The following is a 22,833-nucleotide window of genomic DNA, read 5'->3' as shown; positions in this document are numbered from 1 at the left end:
TGATATTGGAGAATTGTGAGCCCTAGTGCGTCTAGGTTGGTTCCACTGCGTGATCTCCGTCCAACTTTCAGACTCCACACATGCTAACGGAGATGAGTCTCGAAAGAGTGCAGCCTGCTTGCCGGCGATACATGTCGATTTGTTCGTCAGGAGGACGTGGTCTTGATATGAACGTTCTACTGGATCGATGAGTGGCTGATTCGGATAGAAGTTTGACATCATAGTGCTACAACAGTGGCCCGACTCAGAGCTCTCCACCATGCTGTTGCGGCCCAGTGTAGCTTAAACGAAACACGTTCACGAAGGAGATCATGGGATAATGGCTGTGTCTCTTCAACATGTCTATTTGTTTTCTAAAGGATATTAGAATCCGAAGCATTTGATTGAAAGTCGACTCTGTACGGAAAGTAACCACCGATCAGAAGGCAGCTTGTAAAGTTGAATCCAGAAGACCCTCGTCGATCATTTCTCACAGAAAATCCCTGAACTCAGACATCAAGGCAGACACTGGCTATAGTACTGATTCGAGACTTTACAGCTTCCTTGTGAGCATGTCGTACCGCCAGTCCAACCTTGGCCGCCGCATTGCCCATACAAAGCAACAGTCTTGCCGCCACTGCTGGACGGAGGAGAGCTCGACACAGGCGGAGAGCTGGAGGCAGAAGGGGAAGCATTACCACTTCCGGAACCTGAGCAGCTGAGTACCGAAGGACCCGGGATTTTGTATGAGCGGCCACCGTTCGTTGGCTTCCCGGAGTTGTCGTAAATGTTGATGAGAATGCCTGGGTCGGTCGCCGAGTAGGCGCCGGGAAACTTGACAGTGTTGGAGCCGGCATTGGTACCTGAACCAGTAACCCGAATTCTACTCAGTGTTAGAAGTCATTATGTCCCCAAAATTCCTCCGCAATTCATGTGTAACATACTGAGCGCATTCCATATAGAATTGGGCCTCTCCCTGTGTCGAGGCGGAGTGGAGGGCAATGATCTCAACGCGCAGGAGGTAGTCCCCAGGTGCAACACACGAGGGAAGAGTGAAGTAGTGCCAGCCATTGTTGGCTATCATGGTGTCCACGGCCCATGTGCCTCCACTCAGGCCAGATTCCGCAATCTTGAACCAGCTGAGGCCCGTTGTGCCAGTGCTGGCGGCGCTGCTGACTTTGGCCAGATAGACAACGATAGGGCCTATTGAAGTATCCGCATTAGTATTTCATGGACTTTTAGCTTCGATGAAGGATGTATAACGGTGATAGAAAATCTAGGCTAAGTGCCTCACCTTTGTGGCTCGCGGCGATGGGATTATCGGCGTCGTTAGTGCCTTGAGCACCTCCAATGATGTGCCCCCACCAAGCACCGACCTTTGCACCAGCGGCGATGGACACAATGTTGTTATCCTTGTACTGGATGTTGTTGTTGCAGGCAAAGCCAGCGTCATTGACGTTTTGGATGGGGTTGTTACTTGAAGGCGCGCGAACCCCCTTCAATGACCCTTGGTCAGCTCCATTAATAGAGAGCTTCTGGAAGATGGTGTGGCCTGACACGGCCGCAATAAGGCCGAGAAAAACGCTCGGGAGTCTCATGATCGAAGAATTTGCGCCGTTGGGACTTGCTGGAACTTTGATAGGACGGTTGATCGCTACTTCAATCAAGGTTACTTTGACGATGATCCATCATCCTTATATACCACGCACATGCAGAATGTGCCAAACCTACGATGATCGCTGCCTTCCATGTTGTGGATATTGAAGGGAGATTCTCATTCCAAATTCAACACGTTGCAAACTGGGCGGCATCTCAGGATTGTCGAATTCTCTTGTTTGGGTAATATATGCCCTACACGACAGGGGGCCATAAGTCAGTGAGACTTGTCCGGGACTGTAACCGAGTGTCTGTAACCGCACTTACCCGTGAGGCGAGAATGCCTTCTTTTCTCTAGCCCATATTTTCGATCGTTGCTTCATCGTCGGAAGCTGTGGTTTGTATCCCTTGGTGAGGCGAAGGGAGTTGTGCCCTGGTAAGCATGTTTGCTTCTTATGACCTCGCTTAGATCGTTGGCAGCTCTAGCCGACCTGCCTGAGCCCCAGTCCATAAAGTCGGGAAATTGGGAGGCAAGCAAACAGATGAGTACTACTGAAGATTTGTTGAGTATCGCTTAAGTGTGGCTGTTAGAAACTGAGACTAGCGGCTTGTTGTCAAACGAAACTAGCAGATGTCAGGAACCAGCGCGATGGGTCTGACCCGACACGTAACTCGAGGTTTCGTAACTCAATTGCCCATCGCATTCCCCATCTTCCATTCTCTCTCGGAGATCTTTTGAAAACAACCCTGCCCTACTCCACCGATGCATCTTACTCCCTAATGTAGCGCAATGAGAATGCCGCAGCCAGGATCCAAATGAACAAGCACAACGCCGAGTTGATGGGTAGAGTACCTTGGAATTCATTTTTGTCACTTGAACGTGATCAATAAGTTATAATCATCTTGCCAATATATTCGGAGGACTATTTCCCCTTAAATTGGACATTCTTCATCATGCGGGACTCACTCGGAATAACTTCCTTCTCAGCACTGGGCCTTTCTCGGCCCCATCTGCCCCACCCCGCTTCGATAGCCGGCACAAAGAGGAGCGCATACGGCTACCGGCCGGTCAGCGGAGACCGCCAGTTCACGAGGAGGCCGAGAAGGCAAAAGCTTGAAGATGTGCAGTCTGATCTTTGTTTCAAACAAGCTTCCTCGCGTGGAGTAGCCAATGAATCCGAGGCCCTCGGGTGCAGATGACTTCAGCACTCGAATGTATGGCGGGGATAACCTGGTCCAAGGCCTAAGTTAACCACCATTTCCTCAGTGTGTAGTACCTGGTCAATGCTAGTAAAAGACTATGCCCTGACTCCCACATGGCTTTGAGAGCCTTGACCTCGGAATAAGCTTTATTTGCGTCCCTTGAGATGTTTAGCAGACTCGCCTGTAGATGGACGACCTCCAGGGTTACCGCAATCAACCTAATCAGGAAAGTCGCTGTTGCCTTAGCAAGTGCTGAGTATGGGATGTGGGCAAGTTGTATTAAGGCCATGAAGGACAGTTACCTAGCCTGATTGCCTCGCACACTGCCGCGCAATGTGTTGGGTCGGAATTCCATTAAGCCCTTAAACGGGACTCTCCCTCAATCTATTTATCAATATACTAGCTCTAGTCCCCGCCATATTCCTCAAATGCCGAGGATCGAGAATCTCCAAATCCATATAGAGGATGTAAAAGTCCAGACCTTAGGAGCTGTCTATCTGATGAGCTCATCATGGGGCACCTGAGGAACGATTCTCTTGGCATACACTCGCCCTTGGTAACACACTGACCTACCTAGCATAATGATGAAGCGTGTCCCATCTTGGGTTGAACAAGGGTAAAATGCTGAAGGAGGCTAGGCCACACCAACTTGGCAAGACTAGTCGCAGCCAGTCAACGTCTCGCAACGTCCGATCAGGCGGCTAAACGAGCTTGGAGCCTTCCCCGGAGCCATGGCTTTGCGACGGCTATAAGTTGCCTAAGGTATTGCGAGAAACGTTGTTTTGTTTTTAGAATTTTGACATCTGATGTCCTTGGTAATCGTTGACCATGTCCTCGGAATCGGTCCGCAAGCAGACATCCCGAGCAAGTGCTGACGTTATTAGCCCGCCATCGCTTCTGGACTAGCCTGCGGCCCCCAAGTCTCTCTATTTGAACTGGTGATCGTGGCTGCCGCGATCCCGAGTGGGTTCCTTTGTCAAAGTCAGAATCGATGGCTTTTCGGGAACCCGGATATCTGGGTCGACCGACAGTCTGCTGTTTGCGGAAGACTTCAATGTCACAACGCTTTGTGAATTATTCATCGATTCAATCTCCTTGGTTTGGAGACTTTGTTCCGCCTGAAGGAAGCCGCGCCAGGCCAGAGCAACTAAGTTTCCTTTCACCCAACCGCAAAATCGGATGATGGCGAATGGACTAACCCTCAGACGCGCTGTTCTACAACCTATCGCTTGTGGCCGCCCAGGTCCGTGAGACGATGGGCTCGATTTCGTCCCTCTTTCTAGAATAAGGTTTCGAGTTTCACCTTTTCCTCTTACAACTGTTGTATCTGCTTTCCCCCCTCTCTGTCCCCGAACTCTTTACCCAATTCTCGTCGTCCCACGTTATTGTTCCCAACTGTCAGGATACAACCAAATGTGGGAATGCCATGTTTGCTCTTTGCTTCGATGATCGAATGACACTGCGCCAGCGCGTATGATGTCCTTGCTGTACAAAACGATAACCCGAGCGACGATACCACCGTTTCCCATAATTCCGCGCGACGTAGACCCTTCCGATGTTATCGTCGATAACCACGATATTAGCGCCATAATTGTGGCATCCGTGGTCCCAATAACCATCATATCTACGTTATTTGCGTTTGCGCGGCTGTACGTCAAGGGATGGATCCAGCACCGCGTTCAATATGACGACGGGATTCTCCTGGCAGCGGTGGTAGCAGGGTGGACGGCAACTGGAACGACGCTCAAGGCTGTCGCGCTCGGCAACGGGAAACACGTCAATGTGCTCACCGATGAGCAGAAGGAAGAGACGCTGAAGTGGACGGTATTATCGTTTGGTTTTGGGATCATTGCGCTCGCTTTGCCAAAGCTCGCAGTGGTGGCGCTCATGAACCGACTTCTCAATCCTCGACGACTTCACCGAGTTTTCCTGTGGGCATTGGGGTTGCTGTGCTGCGTGGGACTACTGGGAAATGTGATTGGGCTCTTTGCGCAGTGTCCGCAAGAGGCTGTGGTGAACATCACGTACACGAAAACCGCCTGTCTGGGTCCGGAGAGAGCGGTTGCATATTCAATATCTACAAGTGGTGGGTTCAAATCCTCCGACATAAGGGTCAACAAAGAGCGGATTGACTGACCACGTGGACGTATCTAGGCATATCAGCTGCTACAAATGCCTATCTCGCCATCTATGTGGCACTATCTGTTCGAAGGTTGAAAATTGCTCGAAGAAAGAGACTAGCTATAACGATTTCTCTTGTCCTGGGTCTGCTGTAAGTTAATCTAAGGACTGGACAACGGGAATTCCAGACATGGCCTAAGGCTGTCTATGTCGCCCCTCCATAGACACGAAGCAGATCTAACTTGTATATCAGCGCCTTGTTTACCGCTTTATTCAAGTGCACGAGGCTGAAATCCCTTGGAAGCCCCGACTTCACTTGTAAGTAATACGCATGGTACTGCTAGCCAAAGTACGCCATCTCTGACGTTGAAACCAGACGACTCAGCAGATCTTGTAATATGGACGAGGTAAGTCATCAATGGTGGGAATGATTCCGATGAGAAGTTATGAGGGAAGAGACGTCGGCTGAGGCGTCTCATCACCAGTCAGTATGCAAAGATAGCTGACACTGAATGCAGTCTTGAAGCAGACGTCGTCATTATCGCCGCCTGTATCCCAGCCTTACAACCTCTTGTGGAGCATCTCTTTCCGGAACACTTTTCGACTCCGATACCATCTCCAACTATCCCAGCTTCACCAACTTCTACGGCTTCAAGAAGAAAGCTTTGGCCTGGTCCTATATGTGGTGACCTCGAGGCCGCAAGAGAGTTCAGCCTCTCTCCCCAAGGTCCCGAGATGATTATGGTTGAAAAGGAGTTTGAAATTGCCTACAGCAGAACTACGGTGAAGAGATCTTGCACGTCAGATACTTGGGTTTCGGAGTTACCGGACGAGGAGAAGTTCCGGATCGTGAAGGATCATGGTCCTGATGGATCAATCACGACGACAGTGGTGGTGAGATCTGCGACTCGCCCACCGGACCATCCAGCATTTCCGCCGCAATGACGGAGTAGAAGTTGACAGATGGCGAGAGGCTAAAACCCTTATACATAATGACCAAAGTAGTTAGTGAGATAGCCCACATTCAAATTAGAGTTGTGGTAATGAAACAAGTCGGGGTCTAACCTTGGGACAATACGCCTATTCAACGTTCTCTGCTTCTTGTCTAAGGTTCAGTTCTCAAAGTATTTCTCTTACTATGACCTCACGTAGAGTGTGCAGTAACTAAGGCTAGGAAAGTTTATGTGTCATGCTGCTATAGCTAGAGATGCGCCGCCTCGCCTTACATTATAGGCAAGTTGGGTATCTACACATCGGTGTAGAGAATAAATTCCGGGACTGCCTCCTCACAAACCATGAACGTCCAAGCTGCGCTAGGCAAGTAGTCAAAATACGTCGCCAGGCGCGCCCCGTCCTCGGGTGAAAAGATTGTCTTGTCCCGCTCGTGCTCCTCGGCAACTTTAGACGGCAGCGACCAAGCCAGGAAGTGGTCCCGTTCTTTCCCTGGCGGGAAAGCACTGTCCAAAGTGTAAGTGATGACCTCAGAATCCGAAACCGAGGTTATAATCATGTACTCACAGCGAATTCCCCAGTGCTCCGTGACATAGACATGGCTCTTTTAGCAAAAGTCCTTCCTTCCAGATGAAATCCCTGCCAAGTTGAAGGGCTTTATCGATTTTTGCCTTCAGATCCGGGAAGAACTTCTCAATATGCACGAGTGAGAGAACAAAACCGGGCGCTCCGTGACAAAACTGAGTAAGACCCTCGTAGATTGTATTACCGGGATCATCTTTGGTTTCCCAGTTACCATTATCTCGCTGTACTTCAAGCATGCGCTCTAGTGATCCCCTGATCATTGGATTCTCCTCCAATTTCGGATCTGTCAGTAAGAGTTGAGTCAGGATGCCAATGTCACCGTGGACAGCACCGATGTAGCGCTTTCCGCGCCACGTCCACAAGGGACCTGCAGCAAGTGTCTTCTCGATGATCCGGGCTTTAGCGGTAGCGACTTGACTCGCTACCTTCGGTCTCTAATGTACCTGATTATCAACTACATTTTCCACACAGCAGACGACTAGCATCAAACGTACCGAAAATTCTACAGCACGAATCATATACAAGATACCAGCATAGCCAAAGAGGAGCTCATATGGATGATCGTCTTCGTCAGCAAGTCGTTCCAGCACTTCTTGAAACTTTGGCGCCTGTGATTCGTCCAGAATTGTCTGCACTGCCCAAAAAGCAGCGCTCTCGCATGCGAGACCACAAGGGGCCGAGTCTCCTCCCCCGCGCTTAGCAGTGATGTAAGAAGCCGCCCATTGCTGAAGCGACTGTCCATGGATTCTGATTTCGGGGTGAGACGCATGGATTCTAAGCAATAGATATGCCAAAGACGTCGGTCCGCGGAAGAAGCCTCGGCATTGGTCTTGCGTGTACAATTGAAGAGGAGGGTGGGCATTGATGATCTGCGTCAACGACTCTTTGACACGTATTTCTGGATTTTCTCCATGGACGAACGAGGCATAGAGCTCCAAGGAAGTTGGAGTGGGAATGAAGCGCGGTGTATCCAGAGGCATGTTGATCGTGGTTGCCCCAGTCTCTATAATCTTCTTTCCGAGTGAGATTGTGCGCCGTTCAGCTCTAGTTTGTGTTTGAGCAACTCTCATCGGCATGCACTGATACTCATAGTCCGTAAGAGTACCTAGTAAAGGCTCGCCATTTCGAAGTGACGGCTTATCAGCTAATTAGGCAGCAACGCGGGGATTGAAGAAATGATGTCAAACCCCTGCACGTGTTTGTCAGCATTGCAGATCGGAGTGAATGTTGTCTAGAAGCTCGTGTTGACCTTAGAATGAGTTGGCAGTTACTCGCAGACCATTGCCTGGTCTTTCACCGACTGACATTCGCCAAGCAACACTCAAGCGCCATGTTGGAGAAGCAAATCTCGGGGCAATTCAACCTAAGGCATTCCCGCTTTGAGACGACAAGCGGGCCGTATTGGTCAATTCACACTTCACCTTGTGAAATACTTCAAACTGTCACCGTGGTGTAAAGCCGGCGCGCGCTAATTATGATTGCATACATGTACCTATCTAGGCATGTGTTGAGTTGTGGTGGTGTCCACTGCAAAGGCTGTCTTTATACACTCTTCATAGAGCAGGTATTCTGTACGCGTCTTCTTGAAATGTTTCTGTGAGTTGCCTATTGGAAGTAAGAATGCGTAAAGTCTTTGAATAAGTGATTACGCCATAATATGTGGTGTCGAGGTTCAAATATGCATGCAGTCCTCAACTGCTAGAGCCTCCACTGGACGTAGGAGAATCAACAACATCGTGGACATGGACAGTGCCTGTTGTCTAAGCTCCCAGAGCCGTACACAGTGAAAAACAATTGAGGTAGCGTTAGATCTTTCCGCCACCCAATCATTCATAGAGTTGCTCACAGTAAAACCTGAATGGCCTCTATTAGAACGGCATAGCTTTGGCCCCTAAAGCTCTCTATCATTGCATCGGTAGCCCAATCTTCCTGAGATACTTAGCTGGAGATAGCTACGGAGTACAATTTTCCTTTGAAAAGCCCAAGACTCTCATCGTGCCGGCCTCCGCCCTCAAGTCTTGGCGTAGAAGATTCATTGCCCTGTTTTACGCCCCTTTCTTTCTAGAGTGCCTCCGTTCCAATACAACTTGCAAGTCGCGACCCCTTTTGTTCTCCCTCTTTCCCGGACTCTTTTAGGAAATCCCACCAATTGTCCATGCCTTTTTCTGATTCTGCGGTTCCACCAAGGGGTGCAGTGGGTTGCCGGTGGGTGTCTCCAAGTGCCGCATGTTAATCAACTCCAGGGCATGATTGGCGACCGCAGGCCTGTCATTTGTGGAGAATTGGCGGAAAATGGGGGCTGCCACGCGGGCAATTGATTAAACAACGGCAGAATTCTGCTTGTCGTCGATCCATCTGACACTTTAATCTTGATGTCTAAAACATGCGACCGATTTTGAGAGGGAGTCTCGAAAGACTCTTAAAGGTCTTCGCTCGGAAGTTCGGCTTCGATCTCTGACCAGTTTTGCGCACTTTGGTACCAACACAACTCCACGAACGGCATCACTCATCCGGCTTTCTCTCCACAATGTTGTTCACGCACGCCATTCTTGCAGCTCTGGCTACCGGTGTCTTTGGACATGGTGTCGTACAGACCCCGGAGCCCAGAACGGTACGTTCCGAGACCGTTTGGTCTTGCACCGGAAGTTGAAGCTAACAAATTGCGTTGTAGACTGGCGCCAAGCAGGAAGAGCTCTGCGGAGCTGCAGTGACCAAGAAACTCGACAGCGATATTGCCGGTCCCATCGAGAACTCCCTCGCGGTAGCAGACGCCGACTACAAGTGCAACTTGTTCCAATGCCGTGGCTACCAATACGAGGATAACGAGGACAATGTTCGCGCCGTTACGGCCGGAGAGGTCATCCCCTTCCACATCGACCTCGTTGCCGGTCACAGACCCGGACACGCCGTAAGCTAGGCCTTGCACACCACTGGTCGAAGTGCATATGCTGATATGAGTAACAGAACATCTCGGTGATCGATCTTGCAAACAACACCATCATCGGCGAGCCGCTCATCTCGTGGTCCGACTGGCCCACCACCGACCCCGACCCGTTGGCCGACAGTAAGTGGATACCAAGACCAGCCAAATTGTGTGTGCACTTTACTGACAGACTTGCAGCTGACTGGAATATCACTATCCCCGATACCCTTGCCACCGCTTGCGACGTTGGTGGCAAGTGCGCGATCCAGTGGTTCTGGTACGCCGAGACCAACAAACAGACTTACGAGAGCTGTATCGACTTCTACATTGGTGCATAGGTTCTGAACTCGGATGAAAGGTGCCTTGGACGGCGCTAAACATATTGACGACTTCATGGTGTATATATTTTCCCCCATCTACTGTATCTACCATAGACAACTTAAGTACGTACAAGCAAAGAATTTTCTTGAACATTTCGCTGTTCCTGGACGCCGACATGATATTCGATGTGTTCCATAGTAATGGGTATGATGAGGGAGTCAGTGCCAGTAGAGAAAGGAATTTGTTCGAGACTTCAGTAACTCTTCCACCAACCGGTAACCGGCATGCTATCACGCAACCTCTGGCCTAAGATCATTCCGCAAATTGTCGGAAGAACTTGTGATGTCCGGTGCAAAGGCCAGACTGAATCAGTGACTCCGAGTCAAAGACCCGGGCCGATCCATCCATCCGGCTTTGGTCTAGTTTGCCTCTCGGTGATCCGCCGCTGTCAACGGACTCGTCATCGGCCCGTGGCTAGCGCTGAGTGGGGTATAGGGGCCGCAGACCTCGGTCTCAGCCGGCCCCGCAATCTGGATGCCGAAAGAGCTGCCCGAGCTCAGGTGCTGCCATTGTCAACAACAACAACATTGCAAGACTCTCTGAATACTTTCGCTCTGATATAGTAGCTGAAGACTTTGCAATTTCCTCCAACCTCTTACACGTCTGTACCTTACACACGCAGGACCGCCCGCCAACACCATGTCTCAAGTTCCATTTGCAGATCCACCATGGCTGAGGGGTTTGCCCTCCCCGTATTTCAACGATTCACACCGCAGGTTCCAAGTTGCCTGTAGAAAGTTTCTTGACGAGAACTTGCACAAGGACGCCATGGAATGGGAAACGGCGGAAGACATCCCGTCCGATTTGTTCACGAAGTTCGCCAAGGGAAATTTCCTCATTCCGGCGTTGCCGGCGCCTTTACCCGTAGAATGGCTGCACAAGTTGGGAGTCACGCATATGCCTGGGGAAGTACCGGTAGAGGAGTGGGACGCGTTGCATACCATGATTTACTCAGATGAGGTAGGAGCTCTAGTTGTTGCGCAATTCTGTGCCTTACTGACAGTCTGGGCTGTAGATGAGTCGCTCAGGACTGGCTGGACCTCCGGGATCCTTGACTACTGGCATGGCATTCGGGGTTCCTCCTCTACTGCACTATGCGAATGCCGAAGTACAGAATCGCTTCTTACCCGATCTCCTCCTTGGAAGAAAGAGAACCTGCATTGCGATCACTGAACCCGAGTACGTTTGTGCATCAAGTTCTCTGAGCAGCCTCGTAACTGGCGGACACCCAGGCTAATCTCCCCAATCCAACAATTAGTGCAGGGTCAGATGTAGCCAACATCACCACGACAGCTGAGCTCAGAGGCAATGAGTATATAATTAACGGGGCCAAGAAGTGGATTACCAATGGTTTTGTGGCAGACTTCGCAACCATAGCCGTTCGCACCGGTGGTGAAGGCTCAGGAGGGAAGGGCATCTCCCTGCTTGTGGTACCGCTTGTGGACCAACCCGGTGTGAGCAGAAGGCGCCTCAAGGTCGCCGGTCAAATTGTTGCCGGCACCTCGTATCTCGAGTTTGACGATGTCAGGGTGCCGCGAGAAAACCTCATCGGCAAAGAAAACGAGGGCATGAAGTACATCATGCATAACTTCAACCATGAGCGGATGTTTATCTCGGTGGGCGTTACAAGGCAAGCTAGAGTGGCTTTGAGCGCCGCCTTTGCGTACTGTATGCAGCGCAAGGCGTTTGATAAGGTATGTCTACATTCTTGGGTCTGCCGAAAACGCCGTGTTCTCTGCTAAAGACCATAATTGCAGACGCTCATCGAGCAGCCGGTGGTCCGTCATCGACTGGCCAAATGCGGAGCAATCCTCGAGTCACAGTATGCTTGGGTTGAGTCCTTTGCATATCAACTATCCAAGATGCCAAAGAAAACTGCAGATGAGGAACTCGGCGGGTTAACGGCCTTGTGCAAAGCCAATGCCGGTATTGTTCTTGACGAGTGTGCGAGATGTGCCGTGCTGCTATTCGGCGGCAACGGCTACACGCGTACCGGCAAGGGAGAAATTGCCGAAAGTAAGTGACACCATATTCTAATGAACTAACTTCTCAAGAGAACTAAGCTGATCGTGCCGCTTTTAGAAATCTACCGCGAGGTTCCCGGTGCGAGAATCCCTGGTGGAAGCGAGGATGTCTTGCTGGACTTGGCTATCCGGCAGTTGACGAAGCGATTCCGTGCCGAGACCGAGAAGGAGAAGACAAAGTCCAAAATTTAGCTAGTCTGCAGCCATCACGAGAGACCTAGAATGGGCAAAACCGTAGAGATGGTCTCTGATAGCCAGGCTGCAGTTTCCGTGGGCGATCTCCAAGTATGACGATTCTGCCTCGGAATCGACATCGGAACATGCCTAATGCAAGAACTTTCGGCAATCAAACAACGATCCAAGTGGAACTTCTAGATTGGGACATCTTACACGAACGAAGTGAAGCATCCAGTTCACCTTATCTACCTACGACTCCGCCTAGCTAAGTCCCGGCTGGGGTATCTCGGAGAGATTGACAGGAGAACATCGAGAGTCCGAATTTCCGCGAAACCACTAAGCCGTTTTTGGACAAAAAGTGCGAGGTCCAACAACTAGGTCCCCAGATGCAAGATGTCAGGAAGCTGCAATGAGCATTAGGGGCTGGGTCTACCTCGCTATTATTTAGAAAGCAAGAAAAAGTGTATAAATTCTTGCTGTTTATCGTTATCATCATAATCTCCAAACAACTCACCGTAGAATCCCGTCAAAATGGTCGCCTCTACAGAGCTTTCCGACTTTGTGCCTGTATCGGACTGGCCCACCCTGGAAGAACTGGTAGCCGGATTCCAGGAACACATAATGCCCGCATCTTCAAAACTTGCCGGCAATACTTTCGATCACGTTTTCGATATAGGTCTTCGTATATCTCACGAATTCCACGACTCAGAGACGCTCACTTGGAAAATCCTCGAGGGAGACCAAGCCGGAGTCACCGGTGATGCCCAGTACAGAGCCTATGAAGTTCGAGCCGACATCTACTTCGTTGATTTCTACAAACCCGATTATAAGGAGCAAGTCAGCTTGATTCTCGACAACACAACAGGCCAGTCGATTGCGTGCGTCTCCGGTTTCAGCGACCAAACCAACGAGAGGAGAACATGGACGAAGTTCTTCAACGCCATCAAGAATGACCGTGGCGACGTCAGACCATATGAGACTACCGAGGAGCTCATCGGCAAGCACATTCTGTACCGCTATACCCCTCGCGATGCCTACGAGCATCTCTACCTCAACAAAGGCACCCTCATGTGGCACTGCCTCAGCGGCACAGAGAAGGGCCTGGCAGACGCAGAGCTTTGCAAGATGCTGAAGCTAAGCGATAGTCTGTACTTGTTGTTTTGGACAGAGACTATCATGCCTGTCGAGTCTGTGGTTGTGGTTGACTTGCGCGAAATGCGCTCGACCGGGCGATTCTTCTGTTGGGATCCCAAGCCTCAGCGTGAGGTTTGGGTTCGGTTTGGGTCGTATGCCACAATTTTGGCAGAGACCGACGCCGCCAAGGTTCTTGCCAAGCCAGTCACGAGCGGGAGGCTCTGAATGAGACGAAGAGTACCAGATATTTGGATGTTGTAGTACTTTCAATAATCAATTAGGTCAGGTTTGAAAATCATTTTGTCACGTATCTTGATGCGCGGGATTAGAGCTCGTCAACTGGCCCCTTTTCTGGCCACTGACCTGCTGCTCTAGATCTATCATTTCTTTCCTCGTGTGAATTGCCTCGAAGTCCAGTCCAAATTCTGATGTTTTAATTGTGCCACAATTGGATGAATCAGGCTGAAAGCTCATTTATTGACATAGCTATCTATGTAGGTAGTCTCACAGGGCCGCTGGTAACGTTGCCAGCATCTCTTGAAAGTTCTACCTTACATGCTACCCGCAAAGGCCTGCTTCACATTTGGTCGATGTGGGAAACTAAATTACCACACTGACAATAGAGATTGAGGGAATTCCACCGGCAGCCACGGCTGATAGCACCATTCTTCACTATCAGAAAGCCCAGCTGGCTAATGGCCTAAAGTAGCCGAATGGTGGTTGATCCAAGGTTCCCGCGGGACGGTGAGAGATGGGGGAAAGATATGGTACGTCCAGCAGAGAAATCTTGGACCCGGAAGGTGTTGATCTCGATCTTTCCGAGATAAGCTGACTCGGAACCGCTCCTAGAGCCAGTTCTAAATCTTTCTTTGCCTGTTCATTATCTTAGTAATTTTAGGTTGTAGTCTTGGTTCATGTGGCTAATTTTGGTGTTGTCATCTTCAAATCCCGGTGACGACCTGGTTATTGGCCAGAATGCGGGCTGCATGATTCCCTGCCCCTCGCACTTTTATTCCATTCGAGGCATAGCGTCGGTCGACCACCATCATGGATACTTTCGTATACGGAGTACCTGCAAATTGCCACTCGGCGCATAGATAAACCAACTTCCGAGTGGCTACATGCATTCAGCTTATCAATGTCTTGAGTCTCAAAGCCGTGTATTATATACTGGGGAGAATAAATTGAGATTCTTTCTTCGACGTTACGAGGCCCCTATGAGTTGCTACCAAACACCACTCACTGCTCAAAGCTGCGATGACTTCCGAATCTATCCCCGAAAAGCAGAGTCTGCCCACAGGTCCGGAGGGGGGAGTCCAAATACAAACTAATTATGTTCAAAAGGTCAAGGTATGCATTCAGCTATCATCTAGGTACGCTACCTGTGGATAACAATCCTCATATTACTACAGCGAAACTTTTCACCAACAGCGATACTGGCAACATGTGTATCATTGATGGCAACGTGGGAAGCTCTTTGCAGGTAATGCATATCCGGAGTCTTGATCTAGGCAACGTTAACCTTCGTTTTGGCAGCACGATGGCTACGGGGCTTACAAACGGAGGCCCGGCCTCGCTCGTTTATGGAGCTGTTATTGCTTTCCTCGGATCTTTATGCTCAGCTATGTCTCTCGCTGAGTTGGCGTCAATGTAAGGGCACTCTGGAAACTTCACAATAACCTTATTGACCATCTGCATAGTCACCCTACGGCAGGAGGCCAATATCACTTTGTCGCACATTTGAGCTCAGGGAGGAAAGGGCAAGTTCACAGCTGGTTTGCTGGATACATCACGTAAGGATGAGGTTCCAAAACGACAACACTTGCACATAAACTTATTTGGAATGCCTGTTAGTACCCTAGGATGGGTCGCTTTAGCCGGAAGCGCGCCGTTTCTCGCCGGAACCCAGATTCAGGGTCTTCTGATTTTCAATTACCCCGACTCTTATACCTTTGAGCGATGGCATGGGACAATGCTCTACTGGGCTATTCTTCTAGGCTCTGCTCTTGTCTGCATTTTCTGCAGCAACGTCCTGCCGCTCTTGGGAAAGATCACAATGGCATTGCACGTTGGCTTTTACCTGATCATCCTGATCGTAATGGCGATCGTATCACCCACAAAGCATTCAGCTTCCTTCGTATTTGCGACATTTGGAAACAATTCTGGGTGGTCCAACGATGGCATAGCGTGGTGCATTGGTCTCCTGAGTTGCTGTTACGTGCTGATGGGATACGATGGAGCTACCCATCTCAGTGAGGAGATGGAGAATGCGGATATCGGCGTACCTCGCGCAATGGTTGGTTGCGTGGTCATCAATGGTGCTCTCGGATTTACGTTTCTGATCACGCTGTTGTTCTGCATGGGCGATATTGAATTGGCATTGAACTCGCCAACTGGGTTCCCCATCATTCAGATCTTTTACAACATTACTGGAACATTGGCAGCAACCAACGCACTGACAGCTGCTGTGACGATCATGGCCACCATATCGACTATTTCACTGATAACTTCTGCAGCGCGTGTAATATGGGCATTTGCAAGAGACCAAGGTAGGTGCATCCGAACTCAATACACTAGTCAAACTGATCTAAGCACCCTCCAGGACTTCCCTTTTCCCAAGTCGTCTCCAAGGTCGAACGAAAACGCGGCATCCCCACCGTCGCCATTATTGTCACAACCTGTCTACTTGTTCTCCTCGGACTCATTAATATCGGCTCTACAACGGCCTTCAATGCCATACTCTCTCTCGCTGTAGTAAGCCTTCAAGCCTCATACCTGTTCCCGATCATCCTTGTGCTCTGGCGCAGAATATTCCGTCCAGAGACTCTGGTATGGGGGCCTTGGCGTCTCGGACGGATCGGAGTGGTAGTCAACGTGATTGCCGTGTGCTATCTGGTTTTCACATGCGTCTTCCTATTCCTTCCTCCGTTTTATCCCGTTACTGCTCTCAACATGAACTATGCGCCAGTTGTTCTCGGTGCAGCTTTGCTGTTTGGTGCCTCTTATTGGCTGCTGCGAGCGAGAAAGAGGTATGTTGGGCCTCTGACTGAGCTGCATGTTATGAATGGTCGTGTTTCTGCTTGAGTACTACAGCATTTCCACCTTATTAGAATCAAGTCGGAGTTGGTTTCCAAAGTCAGGTTTTATCGTTTCTTGAGCCGAGGCAAACACGCGTGATTAATTGACGTGATGTACGTAAATATCTTGACAACGAGATTTCAATTGGTTGAATCATTGAAACTACCTTGCACATGTTTCCGAAGTTTTGGGCCCGTACAAAAAATCCACGCATGTATGGAACACGTCCCTGAAAGTGTGATTGAGACATGAATCCTTGAAGCGGCTCTCCCAAGTTTTGTGTGATCTGATTCTCTTATGTCGAAAAAGCATGATCAATTCTGCGCGGTATAAGGCATTCTCGGAGTGGCTCTTGTTGATAAGCTGAAGCCAATTGGAAAGTGCATACGATGCGGAATTGACGGCACACTTATCTGTCAAGCAGCCCCGCATGCTTATTCGGTGGTGCCAATGCAGTACACACACAATCTCCAACCTCTTCTCTTCGACAACATTGGCACTTTCATTCTGTCACAAGAACGACGCCGTCGATTGCGGGCAGCAATTGACACCATATATACCCTACGACACATTCGATTTATCATGTTATCTCGCGATCATGAGTAGCGGCTCATCTCAACGTTCTAGGAGAATAAAGTCCGGGAGTCAATACCAACCACCCTACTTTCCGGCTCTCGCAGCTTGAGGTAAATCAATAACCTTCATGATCACGAGGTGGCTGCGTTCGTTGTGAACACCGGGTAAGTCCGGAACTTGTTCCAATAAACTTATATCATCTGACATTGAGAGTTTTGAAAGAAGCTGAAATGCGATGAGGCTGGGCCTCGCTGTTCACGATGTGTAAAGTGGGGTGTCGATTGCCCCGGCTATGCTTAAGTATTGAAGTGGTCCTACGAAATACAAGAGTGCTCCGCACACGCCTCCCAGTTTCGTTGATTCTATTGACAGCTCGCCCAACTGGTTTCAATAAGATGTTCGGAACGTCTCGCGAGCTATCTTTGATATCCCGCCCAAGAGGCAAGCAGCGATTGAAACGCCAAACAAGTCATCATCCCAGCCTCTGGCGCAAGAGGCCTCTGGTTCTATGGCCGCGGCCTCTTCACCGAAAAGTCCCCATGTTCGAGGTTCATCTTCCATATCAGACTATGAAGAACTCACACATGGTGGTCTACAGTCACCTATGAGCGTTACAGACTTCTGAGGAGAAGAATCAGCTCCAGCAGGTGACGACCAACCGCTCGAGCACGCATCTGACTGCACATTAGAGATGTAGGCTGATGAAATAATAATTTGTGAGAGACCAATAGACAATGCTCTGCTACTTCATGAGCCCCGTGATAAAAATTTTCTGCTTTTCAATCATTACTTTTCACTCGTCTGCCCAATCAGCTCATTATTCGACTCCGGACAGAACCCTTTCCGATCTTACGTATCAGAAATGATGGCCAGCTCACGCTTGCTATTTCTTTGCGTCATGAATATGTCTGCCTCTGACTTCCGCAAGAACGATGGCAGCTCAATCGCGCCCTTGAGCTTTCAGACCGAGGCAATCTCCGAGATCTCAGAAGAACCATGTAAAATCACAAACCCGACCATTGTCACCTTCGACAAGCCAAATAATGGTCCGTCGATCATTTTGTCGACATCACTATACCCCGTGGAGGATGAAGTGTTGTTAGGCATCATTCTACTTGGCATAACTTCGGTGAGCCCTGCTCCTATTGTGAATTGATTTGAGAGGACTGACGCAAATGATTTAGAGTTGGTATGATCCTTCATCTCTTGACTTATCACACATCGACGGGTCGCGATTGCTCTTTCAATCCTGGGCTAAAGACCAAGGACTGGACTGCCCTTCGGAATCACGCATCATGACGCGAATTCAAGCATTCCTCGTGCCGTCGATGGTGTACTGCGAAGTGCTGGTCTCTTTTCTAGTTGATTAAGCGGCACAGTCGCTTGCTTATCTTGATACATTCCTTGAAAACGCTGTGTTTCCCTCTTCATTCGTCTGTCCCTGGACCGGTGTTGAAACTTCAGTGTTCAGCTGTTTAGGTAGAATAGGTTCACCGATCCGGAGGAAAAGATCTCTCGTCCGGACTACTCTTCAAGACGAGAGCGGAATCAGTCAAGGGATGGCGTATATGAACTCTCTCAATGAGGCTTCTTTGTGGGAAAATCAAATGCACAGAGGGCAGCTTCCCAAGCTTTCATCCATCGAGGATACTGGCGATATCAAAGCTCTGCTAATTCACTTCCGTCAGCTTGCTCACTGCTACCAGTTGGGTGGCTGCCTGGAACCGTACTGCGCTTTTCCAGAGCTGGCTAGGGCTCGTTTGGAATCAGACCCAGCAGCCCGCCTACCTTGTGATGGGATAGACAAGCAGTCACAGCTGTTGCTAGGGATCGCTTTGGATATCCTGAATACTCTCGAAACCATACCGGATGACTGTCGGACAATAGCAACGTGGACGCTGGTGTTGATTATCGCCGGCTCGGTCCTGGGCAAAATCAAGGCAGTGGATGAGCGCCAGTTCATGTCAGAGCAGTACACTTTTAATCGCAATATCGAGCGATGGGGGAAATTTGTGCTCCAGAGCTTGTCCCGGATCTACCAAATCATCGGGCTTCGCACAATTCAGCGCGCCATTACTCTCCTAGTCGAGGTAAGGTCGCACATAGACTTTGGGACAGCGCCGGGAGACCAGACAGAATAAGCGACCCGGTAGGGAAGATTGCCGAGTATGCTCACTGGATAGATGTCATCGAAGAGGAAGGCCAGAGACGCTCCTCGGTTAGCTTCGTCATACATACGTTATGATAAAACCGTTGTACGCATCTGACGCTGCATGTGACTGCGAATTCAAGGCATGAAAATAAGCTTAAGTTGGGCTTACGGTGCCAGATATACTCTTGATCTAGTTGAAACGATAATAAAATCATAGATATTTCCGATACTCCAACGAGTCGTATTACTCGGTAAAGAATAAAAAAAAGGTCCCTGGGTTTGGATTATCAGCGCAGCAACTCTGGTCACATCGGCTAGAAAGCCTGCAGGCTCAAGACGGCGAAATGCAGCCAGCCTAGCCTTTGATAGGCCACTTACGTGCAACCATGTTCGTGTAATCTCCGAAGTCCCTCATGGAGTCCAGACTTTTTCAAGACGTAGAATCTTGGATGGATGTGGAAGGCGTGATATCAAAGCCCGCGTCCTCTTCTCGAATCCCAAGACACAAGCTAATCTCGTGATTCGCTCATGTCGTGCTCTCACAAGTTTGCGCCGTCAATCCCCCCTAAACGGTATCACCCTTTTTGCGTGATGATCTCGTCCAACCGACTGAGGTTGTGCTAGCAAGATGTCTGAGCAGTCTGTTAGTGGCTAATACGACATCACCAACAATTGGTCGCGTTGGTGAGACCTAGCACTAGCAGAAAGGAACTTAAGTAAGCCACCGGCGAGCCCTTTCCAACGGTTTGGATGGTCAATTGATGTAAGAAAGCTTCTCGAGGCCTTGATTGGCTCGCCACCTCCAAAAACCATCCTCATCCGCCTCGCCCGCCCGGATCTCTGCCACCACCTCTCCCAAATACGAGCTGGATTTACCAGACACCATACTCTGATCACAATCAAATGTCTGTCGCGTGCGTCCTCTGCCAGCCTCGGTCCATTCGAGGTGGATTTAGCCAGCCAGCTTATCACCTGCACTACAAATCACATCGCCGGGGTGTCGTCTCCCAATCCCTGCCACCAAGCTCCCAACTTGATGTAGCGCGAGGCCAGCGCCTCTTCCTGGTCGGACCGGCATCCAAGACTTGGGCAAATTGGCTCGCTCATCCCAACGGCCAAGTCAATTATCAGACAAACGATTCGTCCGCGCCCCAGAAGAAAAGCTTAAAAGAGCAACACCTGCGACCTTGCCGTAGTGCCAGGGCCAAAAGATCAGCGCCATCCCCCCTCGGGCATCCCTGTCGATTCCCCCGCGTCTTGCCCCATATCGGAAGGCATCGCCGTCCCCAGACCCCCCGGGGTTGACTGCGGGGGAAAGTGGATGAGGAGAAGTCGGCCGAGAAGATAGCGCGCAAAGAGGAACGACGACTACCTACCTTTCCTTACTAAGTGAAAATTCTGGTGTGTTGGTGTGTGTGTGTTGGTGTGGGTGACATCCCTCTCCACCTGCGTCGTATTAGTGATGATATTCCCATTTACGGCTCGACGGACATGACCTCATGCCGACCAACCGCCGGCTGGGAGCCCAGTAGGCCACATGTGAAAGCGACAATCCGTGAGGGAAATTAGATAGCTCCCGAGGAAGCTAGCTGAGCTGCAACGTGCAGCTGAAGGAAGCCCAGGCTTGCTGGTCTAGAGCTTCTGGCTATGAGTCGTGTGGTGTTTATCGCAAGGTAGGCGACAAAAGGACAAACGTGACTGTGGTTGTTGCCTTTTCTATGTCCCCGTTCCCACTCCCACCCTCTCCCCCATGCAGGGTTTTCCTCCAGTCTCCCTCCACAAAGGAAGCTTGTCACCCATTCTCCTTTTCTCCTGCATGTATCCAGACCCTCCAGGAACGAATTGGACGCTCCATCTCCATGCTCACGAACACCCCTTGAAGCATTCTTCGTTTCACCATCTCCCAATTCAACCAAACTTCACAATCGCTTAACCAAATAGTACTCGGTCAAGAAGAGTACAGAAAGATATCACATCATATATCATGATGAAGAAGAACCTCACTCGTCTCGTCGCCGGCGCGGTGTGGCTGGCGAGTGGCGCGGCTGCGGCAGAAAATTGTGCGAGCGTCGCCGTCACCGCGATTCCTTCCTGCGCGCAAAGCTGTTTCCTCGAGGGCGCGTCTTTTGTCGGCTGCGATAGCCTCGACTTCTCATGTCAGTGTCGACAAGAGGCGGCACTCTACGCTGCCATTGAGCCTTGTGTTGCGACGGGCTGTCCTGCCGCGTCGTTCCAGGCTGTCATCAACGGAGCTTCATCCGGTAAGTTCTTTCTCCTCTCAAGGACGTTTCAATCCTCAACCGTCTGTTATTATGGCTCGTCATCACCACGAGGCAGAAATCATCGTTGAGCAATAGACTAATAAGGCCAAGTCTGTGGTTGTGTCGGCGCAGGAGCAGTCGGTGGTTCAACGGTATCGGGGTCCTTCGTCTCTGCCATCTCAGGCTCTTCGATCGGCTCATCGCCAGCGACAGCAACAGCTACCGCATCTGGAGATGCCGGTGGTGGCGGTTCTGCATCTGCTTCAGCAACGCAAGGCGGTGGTGGCGGAGACACATGGAACCCCCTTCCCACTAGCCCCCCGTTCTCGACGTCGTCGCCCGTCAATGCTGCAGGTCGCCAATCAGACTCAAGTCTCGCCATGCTTATCGCATTTTTCGGAGTAGCGGTGGCTGCTGCGGCCGTGCAATGAAGTGAATTCAGTGAGGATGAAAGGTCAATCTGGAAAGAACTGATAAATTCATCGAGAATGTTTCGCCTATTCGAGGAAAGAAACCAGGGCGGTCGGCTGTTTGCATCATCACTTCTTCTTCACAACACCACTTTTGCATCATGACTTATGGACGGATATACCCAGAGGCCGGCGACCTACATACTCAGCCCGACTCTTCTTCTACCGACGACCTCATGCGACACAGTCGAACCACGACCATGTTTTCTGACAGGGAGGTCAGTGGCCCGGGCAGGGCACTTCCATCTTACGAGTACATGAGACCACTTAGGGCCATGAGCCATTCGTGTTGGTCAGGTTTTCGTATCTTGGACAGGGGCATTGGTTTGGAGGACGACAGTGTCGAAAATGGGGTTCGTTGTTTAATCTTAATTATAGAACAAGCACGCATTGAGCTCAAGCTCAAGCATCTTCATCGCTTGATTGATGCCTGTGCTTGAGCAAATCAAACTTGACAACGACGTCAAGCAACGATAAAATGACACTCCTTTGATTACATCAAGTCACTCGTGCGACGATACTTCCTTAGCTCCTCATTGTTTGTTGTGGACCTCCTCGGTTTCTAGAATCCTATTTTCAACTTATTTCAAGCTGTAGGACTTATCAACTGCCATAGCAGCATGCTGTCTGTGAGATAAATTTGATCGCGGAATGCCGGTATTGATTGAGACACACTCCCGAATGCGCAAAGTCCTGCGTTAATACCACATTAGCATTGTCCAGGAGAAGACTTCGCCATGTGGGCCTTGGCTTAATAGGTCAATTCTAGAGCAAAAGTGAAAGACGTAAGAAGCAATCAAGTAAGGTGAGCAGGTAACCCCTTTGGGCTGACAATGAAGCAAATTTTATACTTCCGCAAGTACAAAAGAAAGTTGTTTGAATGCAATAAGCAAAGCCCGCGGAGATGCTCTTACAAGGTTGTGAAGAATGACCTTGACTAAGATCCAAGAGGCCAGTTTCATGCAAGATTCGCAGGGAAACCAACTCTTAAGTTTACACGTTCAATCGATTGAGTAAAGCTAAGTCACTCAACCTTGACCACTCACAGCCCAGCGAGACAGGCGGGGTCAGAGCGGGTGCGGTCCTGCGGGCTGCGGACTGCGGACTGTGGACGTCGAGGACGCAACGGTCTGTCGAAGATCTCCCGAAGATCCGTCCCTATTTGATGTTCTACTATGGTTTTAGAATCAGCTACTCTCCTGGCTCTTATCTCAGTCCAAAG

General features: G+C 50.0%; 10 protein-coding genes across 10 annotated transcripts; 8 read left to right on the top strand and 2 right to left on the bottom strand.

Annotated features, from left to right (window-relative positions):
- Positions 1-495: 495 nt before the first annotated feature.
- Positions 496-1,577, bottom strand: BDP55DRAFT_552265 (family 61 glycosyl hydrolase; the record flags this gene model as incomplete). Its single annotated transcript, XM_060569190.1, has 3 exons — positions 496-862; positions 924-1,182; positions 1,274-1,577. 3 exons carry the CDS (start codon positions 1,575-1,577, stop codon positions 496-498), a joined length of 930 nt encoding a protein of 309 aa, XP_060429412.1.
- A 2,677-nt stretch (positions 1,578-4,254) lies between these two features.
- BDP55DRAFT_552297 (uncharacterized protein) lies at positions 4,255-5,844 on the top strand (the record flags this gene model as incomplete). Its single annotated transcript, XM_060569193.1, has 5 exons — positions 4,255-4,864; positions 4,933-5,050; positions 5,153-5,217; positions 5,276-5,306; positions 5,418-5,844. 5 exons carry the CDS (start codon positions 4,255-4,257, stop codon positions 5,842-5,844), a joined length of 1,251 nt encoding a protein of 416 aa, XP_060429411.1.
- A 301-nt stretch (positions 5,845-6,145) lies between these two features.
- Positions 6,146-7,415, bottom strand: BDP55DRAFT_728718 (abscisic acid ABA receptor; the record flags this gene model as incomplete). The annotated part of the gene is made up of 3 exons (XM_060579478.1): positions 6,146-6,356; positions 6,418-6,869; positions 6,930-7,415. 3 exons carry the CDS (start codon positions 7,413-7,415, stop codon positions 6,146-6,148), a joined length of 1,149 nt encoding a protein of 382 aa, XP_060429410.1.
- Positions 7,416-8,639: 1,224 nt separating this feature from the next.
- Positions 8,640-9,830, top strand: BDP55DRAFT_768523 (uncharacterized protein). The gene is made up of 4 exons (XM_060581027.1): positions 8,640-9,046; positions 9,107-9,343; positions 9,400-9,499; positions 9,557-9,830. The coding sequence occupies exons 1-4, from the start codon at positions 8,963-8,965 to the stop codon at positions 9,694-9,696; spliced, it is 561 nt and encodes a 186-aa protein (XP_060429409.1). The 5' UTR covers positions 8,640-8,962; the 3' UTR covers positions 9,697-9,830.
- Positions 9,831-10,378: 548 nt separating this feature from the next.
- Positions 10,379-11,955, top strand: BDP55DRAFT_632093 (long-chain specific acyl-CoA dehydrogenase; the record flags this gene model as incomplete). Its single annotated transcript, XM_060572379.1, has 5 exons — positions 10,379-10,699; positions 10,755-10,922; positions 10,972-11,433; positions 11,497-11,755; positions 11,822-11,955. 5 exons carry the CDS (start codon positions 10,379-10,381, stop codon positions 11,953-11,955), a joined length of 1,344 nt encoding a protein of 447 aa, XP_060429408.1.
- A 516-nt stretch (positions 11,956-12,471) lies between these two features.
- On the top strand, positions 12,472-13,299 carry BDP55DRAFT_728715 (molybdenum cofactor biosynthesis protein F; the record flags this gene model as incomplete). Its single annotated transcript, XM_060579477.1, has 1 exon — positions 12,472-13,299. The coding sequence occupies one exon, from the start codon at positions 12,472-12,474 to the stop codon at positions 13,297-13,299; it is 828 nt and encodes a 275-aa protein (XP_060429407.1).
- Positions 13,300-14,331: 1,032 nt separating this feature from the next.
- BDP55DRAFT_693946 (amino acid/polyamine transporter I) lies at positions 14,332-16,158 on the top strand (the record flags this gene model as incomplete). The annotated part of the gene is made up of 6 exons (XM_060577285.1): positions 14,332-14,424; positions 14,487-14,557; positions 14,611-14,724; positions 14,775-14,849; positions 14,929-15,623; positions 15,677-16,158. 6 exons carry the CDS (start codon positions 14,332-14,334, stop codon positions 16,156-16,158), a joined length of 1,530 nt encoding a protein of 509 aa, XP_060429406.1.
- An 830-nt stretch (positions 16,159-16,988) lies between these two features.
- On the top strand, positions 16,989-18,869 carry BDP55DRAFT_693945 (fungal-specific transcription factor domain-containing protein; the record flags this gene model as incomplete). The annotated part of the gene is made up of 4 exons (XM_060577284.1): positions 16,989-17,196; positions 17,460-17,857; positions 17,913-18,077; positions 18,108-18,869. The coding sequence occupies 4 exons, from the start codon at positions 16,989-16,991 to the stop codon at positions 18,867-18,869; spliced, it is 1,533 nt and encodes a 510-aa protein (XP_060429405.1).
- A 1,995-nt stretch (positions 18,870-20,864) lies between these two features.
- On the top strand, positions 20,865-21,572 carry BDP55DRAFT_632089 (uncharacterized protein; the record flags this gene model as incomplete). The annotated part of the gene is made up of 2 exons (XM_060572378.1): positions 20,865-21,141; positions 21,274-21,572. The coding sequence occupies 2 exons, from the start codon at positions 20,865-20,867 to the stop codon at positions 21,570-21,572; spliced, it is 576 nt and encodes a 191-aa protein (XP_060429404.1).
- A 140-nt stretch (positions 21,573-21,712) lies between these two features.
- BDP55DRAFT_632088 (uncharacterized protein) lies at positions 21,713-22,051 on the top strand (the record flags this gene model as incomplete). Its single annotated transcript, XM_060572377.1, has 1 exon — positions 21,713-22,051. The coding sequence occupies one exon, from the start codon at positions 21,713-21,715 to the stop codon at positions 22,049-22,051; it is 339 nt and encodes a 112-aa protein (XP_060429403.1).
- Positions 22,052-22,833: the final 782 nt, after the last annotated feature.

Source organism: Colletotrichum godetiae, assembly GCF_030913485.1.
Source record: "Colletotrichum godetiae strain CBS 193.32 chromosome Unknown BDP55scaffold_21, whole genome shotgun sequence".
Taxonomy (NCBI): Eukaryota; Fungi; Ascomycota; class Sordariomycetes; order Glomerellales; family Glomerellaceae; genus Colletotrichum; species Colletotrichum godetiae.
This window is presented reverse-complemented; position numbering and strand designations above follow the sequence as displayed.